The 13,069-nt window shown below is 42.1% G+C and overlaps 2 protein-coding genes across 7 annotated transcripts in view; one reads left to right on the top strand and one right to left on the bottom strand.

Moving 5' to 3' along the window:
* Positions 1–2,375, top strand: part of ZNF410 (zinc finger protein 410) — a 19,750-nt gene extending 17,375 nt beyond the window's left edge. For all 4 annotated transcript variants that reach the window (XM_040559118.1, XM_040559120.1, XM_040559119.1 and 1 more), the window contains 2 exons: positions 1,069–1,194; positions 1,751–2,375. In XM_040559118.1, the coding sequence (XP_040415052.1) occupies positions 1,069–1,194; positions 1,751–1,935 (311 nt within the window). In that variant the 3' untranslated portion in view covers positions 1,936–2,375. The remainder of the gene's footprint in view (positions 1–1,068; positions 1,195–1,750) is intronic.
* FAM161B (FAM161 centrosomal protein B) overlaps positions 1–12,930 on the bottom strand; it is a 13,064-nt gene extending 134 nt beyond the window's left edge. Inside the window, exons 1-9 of one of the 3 annotated variants that reach the window (XR_005820389.1) lie at positions 12,710–12,930; positions 11,202–11,764; positions 9,148–9,485; positions 8,628–8,755; positions 8,236–8,403; positions 7,636–7,735; positions 6,078–6,208; positions 5,632–5,829; positions 1,991–4,369 (exon numbers count right to left, since the gene is read on the bottom strand). Coding sequence is in view for 1 of the 3 variants with exons in the window: in XM_040559115.1 (XP_040415049.1) it covers positions 5,739–5,829; positions 6,078–6,208; positions 7,636–7,735; positions 8,236–8,403; positions 8,628–8,755; positions 9,148–9,485; positions 11,202–11,764; positions 12,710–12,831 (1,641 nt within the window). In the remaining 2 variants the exon portion in view is untranslated. Of the gene's footprint in view, positions 1–1,990; positions 4,370–5,013; positions 5,830–6,077; positions 6,209–7,635; positions 7,736–8,235; positions 8,404–8,627; positions 8,756–9,147; positions 9,486–11,201; positions 11,765–12,709 lie in introns of those variants that run through there. The other 2 variants (XR_005820388.1, XM_040559115.1) reach the window with 2 other exon arrangements.
* Between the last annotated feature and the right edge of the window lie 139 nt (positions 12,931–13,069).

Here is a 13,069-nt window from a genome sequence, read left to right as displayed (position 1 = left end):
ACTGTAGGACTTAGATTTGATTTTCTTAAGAAAAAAATCCCTGTTTTCTACAGAATTTCTGGCTATATGGTTTGATAGCTTCCTTTGTGATGCCTGTGGCCTGCACGCTTTAATTTTTCTGTTGTTTCTGGTTCTAAATATTATGTTTCTGACTTCAGATTACAATTTTTAAATTTATTTTTTAAAATTAAGAGTGTTTCTAAGATATCATAAAGTTGGATATCTGTTTCATAGCTGCCATTTTCTTATTTAAAAGAGAGAACCTAGCAGCTCTTTACAATCATCAAAACCATTCAGTCTCTCATGAGTAGATTTCTGCCGTGGGTAGGGTTTTCCTTTTTGTTTAGTACTACTTAATTGTACCCTAGTGCCAAAGAGCATTAGATGGGCATTTCACAAGTGTTTCAAAGCTTCTAGCTTCTGTTTTGATTGATCTGTCTTAAGTATCTTCAGCATGTGATAAATAAGGCTTTTTTGGGGAAGGGGAGTAACTTTTTGGGACTGCATGAGTTCTCCATGCTTTTTTTCACCCCATCGACTTGGCTTCCATGCTGCTAAGCTCACACTTAGGGATTTCATACTTGGTTATAGACGGGGGAAATGATAGACTCCTCTGCCTATCCTCTATGGGAATCCTTCCACAGTGACAAGTTATCATCCAGTGTCTACTCAATAATATAAACCAGACATTGCAATCTGTGGTTCATCTCTGTTTCCTTGCTTTTTGTCAGTTTGTATTCTAGGTATGAGGCGTCAGATATTTCCCTGTCACCGAGTAAGAGATTCCGAATAACTTGTACCTTTCTGTAAATCAGATCTGAAATGTTATGTTACTCTTCAGACTTGAGGTTTCCAACATCCGGCAATGCTGGTATCTAAAACTCTTCTGTTCTGGAGCCTTACTGCTCTCTAGGAAACAGGAGTGTTTTTCACTTTTTTTTCCCCATGGATAATTAGCATGAAGGGTGTCAACAGCAATGTCAAAACATGCTCATGATTCCTTGGCTGATGAGATTTTTATTCCCAATTTGGTAATTCCTGGGATATTTTTCCCCCTTCTTCTCCAAGGAGTGAAGCCTCATCAGTGCCAAATTTGTGGGAAGACATTTTCCCAGAGTGGCAGCAGAAATGTGCATATGAGGAAACACCACTCCAGAATTGGAACAGCTGGCAGCAGGGAGCGAGAACAGCCAGGTAAGGAGGGCATTCGTTTACTGTAGGAGAGAAGTGCAGGAAGGAGGTAGTGGATGGATGGTCAAAGAGAAGGGAAGAGAGACCACAAAACAGTAAAGAATAAAAGACAGTTCCTCTTGGAGACGGGGATGGATGGCTCACTCTCCCCTTTCTAGGGTAGGAGACGGGATAGATAGATAAAAGGTCTATTTCTGTACTGTGGTCAAGGGGCAGATAGGTTTATTATTTTCAAAATTAACATGAATCTGATATCTTTCTTTTTACATTGATCTTTTTGCCCTTTGTTATATATTCTTGTTGTAAGAAGCCTGTTTTTTAATGCTGTGTGAATTATTTAAAGAGAAAGCCAAGCCTGCATGAGATCCTGTCATACTAACATTCAAAACAATACATATAGGAGTTACCATCCACTGGAGCTCCAGATGCCCGTAGAGTAGGAATGGATAAAGTAGATGCCTAATAAAGAAGTCTGTGTGACTTGGAGGGGGGACAGGAATTGCACCATGTGTTGTAGTATCCTTACATCATTTTGGTTTACCCTTTTTTTTCACAACAGAGTCACTGATGGGCAGCAGTTTGCTGGAAGAATCTACAGTGCATAGTAAGAGTCTCATCTCCATGAACTCTCAGCCCAGCCTTGGTGTTGAGTCCCTGCATCTGCCAGACACGGAGTCTATTATTGGAGTAGAGGAGGGTGAGACCAGCTGCTCTTTCTTCCGCCCTCTTATATGTGGTGACTGAAGTGGGATTGATCGTTCCTCCCAGAGACTCATCATATTGCAGTGGGACAAGTGAGCATTGCTTTAAGTGTGCACGGAGCAGGTGGGTAGGTGGAGAATGAATCCTAAAACTGGAGTTGGAGAAGACCTGCTGGACCAAGTTTCTCTCTTGCAGAGCTTAAAAGGTGAAGTCTGCTGCTTAGATGTCATTTAGCCCATGTTGTGGAACGCCATTTCAAAACTGCTTATGCAGTCCATTCTCCTAAAGCCTAAAGCGTTTGTTTTGCTGGAGCAGGTAGAAGCCCAGTTAAGGACCGGGACCTCATTGTGCTAGGCACTGTGCAAACACCCAGTATCTTGAGGAACAGGCCTTCCATCCTTTACCTTCAGAGACTATATTCTAATACATCTCACTGTCAGAAGCTGACTTAATATCTGAAATAAATGTACTACTTGATATCATTTAATTACATTTGCTGTGTTCTTTTCCAGTTGCTTTTTCCTTGAAAATTTGAAAATATGAAGCGCTATAAATGAATCTACCATGTAGATGTTTTGACTTTTCATTAACTTCAGACTTTCTTCAGAGTTAGCACTACAAAGAATGCAGGAATTTGCTAAGATACTATGCACCTGTTATGGCTCCTGTGTGAAGGTAATGCTTTGAGTTTATATTGCTCCCCACCTGAATGTAAAGGTAGTGCTGCTGTTGGTAAAGGTATTGTAATTTGGAGGTTCTTGCAGAAGAAGAACCGCGTGTCCGTGAATCAGGATCTGATGTAGTTTGGATACCATTTTATTAGTTCATCATCACCTTAACAGGGAGATGCTCTAGTGAAATGTCTTCTTTCAGTTGCCCAGTTGAACAGCCTGTAATTCTTTTAACTAAAAATAACATTTTCATATGATGCAAAATTCCAGAACAAAAGTGGGAATTCTTTATTCCCATACCATTTTTGAGGTGTATTAAGAGATTAACAATCAGAGATGTAATAATCCTACTTTCAGAACAGTTTGTTTACCAAGAAAGGTGCCTAGCGAGTTTCAGTTACTTGGTTTGATGCTTTTACTTTCATCAGCATTTCAGCATTTTCAGTTTAGGGACCGATACCAATGCTAAGGACCAATAACAAAGACTTGGGCTTATCTGTTACTGTATTCATGTATGACACCTTAGTATTTGTTAAAGGCACATAGCATAATATCATACATTAACTGAATTCAAACCTTTGTAACCTTCCTTAATGTTTTCCTTTACACCTCACATGCTCGGAAATCTATTTTTCCAGCATCAAGTATTATTATGGAAACTAGCAACCAGTTTTAGCCAAGACCTCACAGTTTATAGGTGTGGATTTGGTTGGCGCTAAGGTTGGCACTAGTTTCTAAGTAGATTTCATCAGAAAGATGAGCACTCCAGAAACTGCTTGCTGAGCTGTTTATAATTAAAGTAGTTATGAGCTTGTACAACATGCTTTAACTGTAGACTTATTGGAATAAGTTTGATAAAGCAGGTTAGCAAGTCAGTTGCTGGTGATGAAAACTGTACATACTCATGCAGGATACAGAGGATAGGATAATCTTTATGTATAGTGTTAAGCATCACTTGGATGTGTTGACTTTGTGGTTTCAAAAGGAAGAAAACAACAGTGATACAGTAACTGAATATGGAAGTCATAAAGTTAAAAAAAAAAAAAACAATACTGTGTGCAAGACCTCTGGAAGGACATGCGAGTCTTGAACACAAAGCACATTCTGAGCAGGCCTATTACTTTTCATGTTGTCCTGGACTTAAATTCAACTGTAGTGTCAAAATGGTCTAAAAAAGTGCAGAATATGACCATGTTTCAATCACCAGGAAGCTAAATTCAGGAGGTGTGAAAACAGGACATGAGGCTTCCTAGGTTTGTCATTAGAAGGTTTCTGGTGGTGGGAGGCTGGTGTTTCCTAAACTCCAGCACTTGGAAGATACTAATTACTACTCAACCAAGTACAATTTAGTCTTCCTTCTGGGATTTTTTAGTACTAAAATTGTTTTTTTCCTGAATTAGTACTTTCCTGTGATGCAGGTACTAGTAAACACAGATCAAAATGTATGTTAATTTCCTCCCACTGCTCCACATTTTTTCACGCAAACCCAAGTGGACTGTAGACCAGAGACTTGTAGCATGGCAGAAATCTTTCCTTCTTTCTTCTTTCAACTTGACAGGGCACGGTGACAATATGATTACATCTCTGCGCTTTTTCATGGGATACAGGGGAAAGAACAGCCTTTGTGTGCCCTACACAACTAAACCTATATAGAAACTGGTAACATCCTTCCTTGAACCTTCCCAGGTTGTTAAGCCTCCACAGGAAAGGAATTGGCTCTCAAACACTTGGTAATTTCTCTAGTGAAGGACAGTATTTGAATCTGGGATACAGCACTCCGCAGATGTGTTGCATAGAAAGCTCAACTAGAAAAAGAGAAGAAAAAAAAAGGAAAAACAGAAGCCTATGCTTAGATTTGTCGGAAATTCTTTGGGTCAGTAAGGATTGCTGCAACATAATGCACTCAGCTATGTACCGGCATGAACTGATCTCTATGTAAGTCTTAACATAGCAGCCTGAAAACCTGGCACCCTAAATTCCTGGATCTAATGCTTTGTTATGATTTAAAATGCCATGATCTCAGTTTTATATCCTTATCTAATGTGCTAGCTGTTACAGCTACCGTATTTCTGATTTGACGATGAGTTGGTGTTATTATGTAAGGAGAAATAATTAGAGCTAATGAAGATGAAAAAGATGCAACTTCCATTTAAGTGAGGAAAAGATTGATAAAGAAATTGGACAATGCAGAAACATTGATAGCCATTTAAAAATTTTTTAATCTCAAAGTGCTTTGACACCATCATTCTCAGAAAATGGGTGGGAGCGGTTTGTATTTTTGAGACTCTTGTTATTATCAGGTACAGGAAGATGATTAATGTGTGAACCATACCATTTCAGATGGTATACCCAGGCATTTGAGTGACACATTGGCAAGTAATACCTTATCTCGCTTGCACCAAAGTCCATCTTTGATATCACAGTAATAGTAGAATTAGGACAATAGCAATCCAAAGTGATGCATTGTTTAATTATAACCTTCTCCATACTTTTGGCTGTTGTTTTTTTCAGGCCAAATTAATGACCTAATTTGGTAAGAAGTTAAAACAAAGCTTCAAATCATGGCTTATGTGAGATATTTTCATATAGAAAGACTATTGCTTTTTCCTAATGGGAGGAAGAAGCAGATACGGTCATGAGTGAATGAAGAGTTAACAGGCTCGAGAAGAAATTCCCCATGAGTCTTCTCCCAAGGTAGGTCAACTCCTGCTATTTTTGTAGAAATACCTTGATTAAAGTCATTCTACTCCAGTTATGTATAAACCAAGGTTTAGCACATTGAGAAGAACGCTTCCCTTTCTTTGCACTTCTGTGGCATGAACACAAGCAGCTGACATTAGAGGATGCACCTCTTCAATCTTTCATGTCTACTTTTATCCAGACGTAGTGCTTCAACCTTTTTAACTTGTTTTGTTTCACGCAGTCCTTTTAAAGAAGGGGAAATGGCTCACATGAGGAACACTTGTGAAGACTAAGGGAGGCTGCAAGGTTTGCTGGGTTGGACAAAATGTGCTCTAAACAACAGTCAGTCATTTTTTCCTTTATTAAGTTCTCCCATCTCACTTACCCCAAAGCAATTATTGTCAGCCGAAACCAGAAAGTTCCTGAGGATTAACCTGGAGAATCTTGAATTCAAAGAATCAAGAGATGATCCATGGATTCTTCTGTTAGATCTTACGTTGCCTTTTCCTCTCCTCTCTGTTGTTTGTCAGGTTCTCCTTCCTGTACAGTGCAGTCGTTCTTTTCACTCTGAGGCTGGGGCACTCTGCAGAAATAGTGATTGTTTAATACTGGAAATGGTTTGCAGTGCTTACTTGCTGCTTTGCCCCATGCATAAGAAATAGAGGGCCTGCCTAGCAGTCATGGAAGTCAAGACAGAGAAACCATGATGCTTAATTACAGAGGAGTAGCATTAATGTAATTTTTCCTCCACTACATGTAGGGAGGCTTCTGTAAAAAAGGAAAAGATTTCCAGTCAAAGGCAAAAGAGCTCTATTGCATTATTATTATTACCTGTGAATGTCAGATTCTTCTTCCAGCAAGTCAGTAGCATCTTCTCCTTTTTTCCTTACAAATTCTTCACTTAGCCCAACGTGCTGGAGGGTGTGTCTGTAGCGACGCTCTGCTCCTTGACGGGCATCATGCTATGAAATTGAAACTTAAACGGTAAGCATATAGAACTGGGGCTTTCCTGTAAGCCAAGTCAAGTTGTTTTAAAGTTTATGGCTGACACTCCTAATGAGAACAAGAGAACAGCAAAGCCCCTGTCCAGAATTTTTGTCTTCTGTAGGGTACAATATCAAAACTGAATACTAGGAGAATGTCCCCCATATCTCTCTAAGCTGGAGCTCACCTTTTCCTGCTTCTGTTCTTTTTCACTTTGCTCTTCTGTTCTGCTGCTTCTACAGCATTCCAGTCTTAACACAGTAGCACACTTGTGTCTGAATCCTGACTCTGACACTCAGGTTGAGAATATGTGCAAAAAAGGGTTGTGAGAAATTCTGGAAGCACGTTGGTTTGTAATTTGTAAGCACTAACCACAGTGGAGTTCAACAAACAGAGCCTGTGAAATAGCTTCACATCAGCTCATATTCAAGAAGCTGAAAACCAAGCATCCTGGATCCTATATCCTCACTGCCTCTGCATAAACCTTGCAAACTAATGTAGTTTGAAATGAGGTTTTCCAGAGGGAGTGGCTGGTTTCTAAAGATTAAGGCATTCTGGATGGAAGACAGAAATCTTGTCTCCAGCTAAGTTCATGCTATCAATACTGGTTAATTCTTACCAACCTGACAAACAGAAACGTTACCAAAATTTATCATACAAATGTATTCTCTGCTTCCATTAACTACTCACCTGAACAGAAAGTTTAAGCCAAGAGGATATTTCTATTGAGATATCTTAAATCAGCACATAGCTATATATTGTCAGTATGTCTCTAACCAGGTATCTATCAACTCTGCAAGGAGACAGAACTGAGAGAGAAAACTGAGGGAAATACACTTTCTATAAAATAAATTTTGTATCTACACTTAAGTGCACTATAGATTTGCAGGTGGTAGGTACTGTGTGATGGTGAGATGTGCTGAATGCAACCACAGACAGCCGAGCTTGCAGGTGATAAAAGTGACTCAACAATCATTCAAGTTTTTCCAGTAGCATTGGAGTTAGACAGTAAAAGTGCTCAACTTGAGAGGGTTTTAAGAAAAAAAGTTTAAAATTTCTAGACTGTAGGCCATGGTATTCAGGTGCAGAATAGGCATTCGTATAGTTTCTGGTGTGATAAGGCCTTAATTTTGATCAGACCGTATATTTTGATTGCAATATATATTAAGGATTGGAAAGCTTTACAACCAATAAGTAAGTACAAGTGTTTTTCAAGTCATGGGAAGGAGTTTAAGTAACGCTTGGGTGGCTGTCCCATGTATTATTTTAAACATAGTCCAGAGACTATACGAGCATTTGTACCTTCTCATCGATGAATAACTTGAGACTAAACTTCTTTAATGCCTGTCTTAAATGAAAGACAATGTATCCTGTCCAGAAACACTCTGGAACTTTGACCAGTTACCTTGGTGACCTGTTCAAAGAGGTATGGTCTGTTCTTGACTCGCAGCTGCATTTCTTCCAGCTCCTTTCTGTATTCCTTTGTTCTCTCTCTCATATTTTGCCTGAAATGGAAAATTTCCCTGTCTAATACAGGTTCCCTCTGACTGTAGCTGATCAGGAACCAGGAATTCTCAATAACCATTTTGTCCTTTAAATAGCTCTGGGAATTTTCCTTATTCCAAATGCTGGGGAAAACACTGCTGTTGCTAGCAAGCTATGTACCCTCAGCAAGCTTTACTACTGGAGTGTAAGAAGAGAACCAGTGTTCAAGTTTTGACAAAATCTTGCCTTATGTGTTTTATGTGCTTTACCAAAGGAGACATTTCAGTTGGCTTGTTTGTACAACATCGTCTCTACCGATGTTAATCTAAAGGAAACTACTCTGTTTGGAAAGAGTACTGTGGGACTGTGAAGAAACCCAAATGAATGTGCAATAGGTATGGCAGCCAAAAAAGTCAGGTTAGGAATGAAGGCTCTTAGACCCAACTCCTCTTAAAAAATCATCTGATAATCCCCAGTTACCAAAGCAAACAGTTATCTCAGTGCAGAACAGGATACTGACCAGTTCTGTTTCAACTTCTCCTTGAGTGTTTCATCCAGACTTTTATGCGGATCCAGGGCTTTTGCTCGGCTGTTCACTGACTTACAGATAGCTTGACATTTCTTTTTCTGTTCTTCCAGCCAATAAATTCCTTCTTTGTCTCCTTCCTTTTTGCTTTCTTGGGAGCATCTGTATAGGAGAAAGTAAGCAATGAGCTCACTTAACAGTGCCAGACTGCATGCTGGCTGGCAGTTTCAGTTTTGTAATCCTCTAAGGAGAAAAGCAAAATTCCAGACATAGATGTATGTAGCTCTCAAACCAACTGGGAGGCAGGATGAGAATTAGCAAGGAAAGAAGACTACATTTCAGCCATTAGTTGGTGTGTGGTCTTGCAGACAAACTTTTCTACTTACCTAATAGCAGATTCCCTTTTTCTTGTTGCATCTGTAATATGCACTGGAAGGGTGTTGGAAGAGAGAGAGGAAAGTGCAGTCAGAGAATGACTTTTTTGCACCGAAACTTTGGAAAGTTGATGAGAATCCTGAAAGAAATGGAACTTTATTCAGTGTGTTTGTTCACAGCATAGAACGTCCTCTGTTCTTTGTCTACTAGAGAGAACAGTTGGAGGTATGTGGGCAGTGCACTCGTTTTTCTCTCTTCTACCAGTAGGGATTTACATGGGGAGAGGCTGAGGGGTGAGAGGGAAGGAGACTTGGTTAGGAGTATGGAAGGGTGGCTGAGCTTAGCTGCCATAGCTCATCTCTTTGTGTAGAACTTCGTTCTCTGATTTCTCCTAGAATTCTGCAGTACTCCCAAGCAAGGGCAGAGGTCTCACTAAAGGACATAAAATATGCATAAATAAATGCTATACATTTAAGAACTTGCCGTCTTGATCACAGAGAATAGTACCACAGAAATATCTGGTCATCTCACCTTTATCCTTTCATTAGCCTGCCTCTGCCTGCTACGGAGATTGGAGGTTCGTAGCTTGAACGGTTTATTACGAGTTGCCTCTTTGACTTCTTGTCTTCTTATTGCTTCCCTCTGAAATGCCCAATAAAGTTCTTCAAAATCTGGTATTGTTGGATTAATCCTTGGTGTGAAACTGAAGCTTTTGTCCTGCAAGAAGCCAAGTTTTTCCTGCCTAGTTTTAGTGGCAGTTCGGGACTGAGGCTTCCTCCGACAGTTGCTGGTATCTATAGGAGCTACAGAGCTCTCAAGCAAATCCTTGGCTCTCATCTGAATGCGGATTTCTCTGTAGAGTTCAGCTTCTAATGAATCAAAAACAAAACAATGAGAAGAATACAAGTGACATAAAAGGCTGCCAAAGCCTCACTGGACAACTCTAAACTTTTCTTTATGATGGCAGCTACTCACAGAAGAGAGAACAGGCATCTGGTGTTCTCTTTCCCCACTTTCCCCCTCCTCTCTCCTGCCTCCCAGGAAAGAAATTCGAAGGAACACGAAGAACCATGGTCGTGTCTCATTCTTAGGCATTAATCTCTAGATATCTCTTTCCCTTCTCACAGAGTAAGTTACTGAACTGGCCTTCTCCTCCTATGCCTTTTCTGAGGAGTAGCAGGTAATTGTGCCCTTGTCTTGCAGATGTGTTAATGAAGGTTCTACTTTTCATATGGGACTTTATGTCCTTATGCCGACTGATCCAAACAGGCTTTTCAAGCATACTCATAATGGATGATGGCTTTTCTATCTAATATCCAGCACTGTTTGTTCTGAAAAAGATTTTAAGTAAGGAGGATTTGGTGGATGGATCATGTCTTGTGACTTCTGCGGCAAACTTTCCATAGAAAAAATGTTCCAGGGGTATAATGTCAAACTGTGTCCTTTACTGTGCAACACTAAATATTTATGAAAGTGCTGACAAAATTGTGGTTTATTTTTTTTTTGCTTTTAGAAAAAAATAAGTCAATACTGCTGTTTGCAACATAAGATTTTTTGGAGTCTGTTTATAAGTTTGCACTGATTGACGTATGAAATGTTCATTTCCCCCCTCCTTCTCATATGACAGACAGAAACAGAACAATGGTTTATCCCTTGCTCTCTTTTACCCTTCCAATCCATTGAATGTAGTAGTGTTCAACATAAGTGTTTCTGATGAAAACTGGTGTTTACGCAAGAAATCAATGGGAAACAGTAAAAAAAAAAAAAAAAAAAAGGGTAAGAAAAGCGATGATAACCATTGAGGACTGGAAGGACTGATTTATCTCCTATACTAAGTGTTAAGTCTGTACTGTTTACTTCAAACTTGCAACTGTGAGTGCTTAAGCTTAAACCACCTGAAAGAGAGAGAGTATCAGGACAACTTCCTTGACCATATCTCTGACTAGAATGGTCTTAGCACCTCCCTCACATGTTTCAGTGCTTAGTAAGAAGGTGGAGAATAACTGGGAAGGTAACTGAAAGCATCAGAGAATGGCAGGGGAGACGGAACTACTGCACTGTTACTTTGAACCAGACTAATTGCCTGATTTGGGCTCAGGAAATGTGTTTCTCCCAGGGGTTCTGTGCAGCACAGGTGACTTGGGTGGGAGTAAAATTCCTAGTTCTAGGATACTGCATGAACCTTGGATAGATACTTCTGGCACTACATCTGTTTTCATGCTGGTACCACAAACACATCATGCAAGTCCCTTTAGTCTAAAAGTAGGGAATAAAAGCATGGAATTCAGTTTAAGGAAGGGTTCCCAAACTACCACAATATGCAGCAACAAGGGCACAGCAATTTGTCTGAAGAGCTCAATGTACCCACGTGTGTTTAGGAGTAGTGCGGAACTGCCACAGCTGACGCTACCACAAGACTGCTAAATTTAGGACACTCTACCTTAAGGGTCTCTAGATGAAATGTAATGAGCAGTGATACACAGGAGACCAGACAATACCAGGGGAAGTAACGATACTGGCCTTATACTCCCAGGCAGTAAGGGACAGTCAGGGAGCTTTTTCCAGGAAAAGCCCTGGCACTTTACCTTTGAGTTTATCTCCAAGAAGTGGACCATAAGTGGATTTAGGAACTTTTCGACTGGCTTGCTTCGGTTTGGAGCTCTCACTTGGGGTTGCTGCTGCCAGGAACTTTTGTCTGATAGCTTCTTTCTTTTTCTCCTCCTTCTCCAGGAAACTGAAGGGCCGCTGAGTGGAAAGCAGCAGCTCCTTTCTTTTCTGTGTTGCTATTTGCCTGCGAATCTCATTCTGTTCCATTATTTCGTGATAAAGGGGCAGAAACACATGGGCAGGTACAGGCTGTGCCCGGAATTGCTTCTGACATTCCGCTTCATCCTGGCTTTGCCTTTTGTCTCTCGGTTTGTCTAGTTCAAGAAACAGGTATGACTTCATCAGCTGGGACTTTTTGCGAGCTTCCCGCAGTGTCATTTTGAAGGGCTGAGGGATGGTGATGGAGGGAATCCAGGGAGATGAAGCACTTTTTGGCCTCAGGCAGGATTTAGGAAACAAGTGAGGTTTTTGCTGATCCCAGTTACTGTCCGAGGTGAGGTCAATCAAAGACCTGGACTGTCTTTTGTTACCAGATGCATGACTAAGACAAAGACATTATGGAGGGGAAATAAGGGAAATTATTAACAATTAGAATTAAAAGAAGGGAGATGCTGTTGATTAACAGAAAGACACTGTAGGCTGGGCTGGTAGTTAAAAGACAGGCCTAGGCCTTATCGTTCTCAGGCTTTGGATTTTCCTTTGCTACTTAAGTCTGTGAACATAGCTTTGCTTGTATTCTGTTTTCTACACATAGAATGGCAATTGCGACTAGCTAGATCTCTACTGCAACTTATGATGCTGCTGATACTCTAATGCCAGTAAGGCCGCAAGTTAAACAGGATGTTCTAGCTTCAAGGATATTCGGGAAATGGAACTGAACACTGGAATTCCCAAAACTTTTAGGAAGGGCAACTACCAGGAACTACATGAGTGCAGCTTTTGAGGGACTCAGCTGGCAGCCTTGTAGCTGTTCAGAAGAGCATGTAACCGATTGAAAAAAAAAAAAAAAAAAAAGGAAAAAAAACTAAAACAAACCACGAGACTCTCATGGGTCTCGCAGAAACAGCAAACTTCTCATAGTATTTTGGGGGTGATACGGGACAGGGTAAAACACTATGAGAAGTTTAGGGAAGGATCAGATGCAGGGCAAGCGAGGGGGTGAGGTGGGTCAGTGACGACCAAGCGCAGGAAAACAGGGAGATACGGAAGGGGGCTAATCGTGCAAAAAGGCTGCTAGGCACTGTGCTTGCCAGGCGACTGCTGCAGCCTGTGCTACCTTCTTCTTTGTAAACTGTGATTTTGTTTTCCTCGTGCGAGCGGGCAGGGCACTTCCACAGCTCTGCAGCGGGGACAGCACCGTGTGCGCACGCGACGTTAAACCCGGTGAGCACAGGCTCGGGACAGCCGCGCCCTTTCGCGTTCCACGCGAACGCCGCTTCCGGGGCCTCCCGCGGGTGCCGAGGGGCCCCGGCAGCCCCGGCCCTACCTGGGCGCCCCGGCCCCGGCCGCTCGCCGCGAGACGTCCCCGGGGCCCTGGGCCCGGCCCCGCCGCCACACGCCGGGCCCGCTGCCCGCCGCCGCCCGGTCCGCACCCTCCGGCCCCTCCATCCCTGAGCGCCTCGGGTCCCGCCGGCACCTGCAACACAGAACGCGCCCAGGGGGCTGCGGCCCCGCAGCGCGCCCCCCTCCCCGCCCACGGCCCGGCCCGGCCCGGCCCTGCCCTCGCCTGCAGGCCGCCGCCGCTGCTTCAGCTCCCGGCCCGGCTCCCGCCAATCAGCGAGGCCTGCAGCGCTCTGGCCCCGCCTCGCTGCCTAAGCAGCCAATCAGGCTCCAAGACGGACGGCTC

This window comes from Cygnus olor, chromosome 5 (genome assembly GCF_009769625.2).
Source record: "Cygnus olor isolate bCygOlo1 chromosome 5, bCygOlo1.pri.v2, whole genome shotgun sequence".
Taxonomy (NCBI): Eukaryota; Metazoa; Chordata; class Aves; order Anseriformes; family Anatidae; genus Cygnus; species Cygnus olor.
This window is presented reverse-complemented; position numbering and strand designations above follow the sequence as displayed.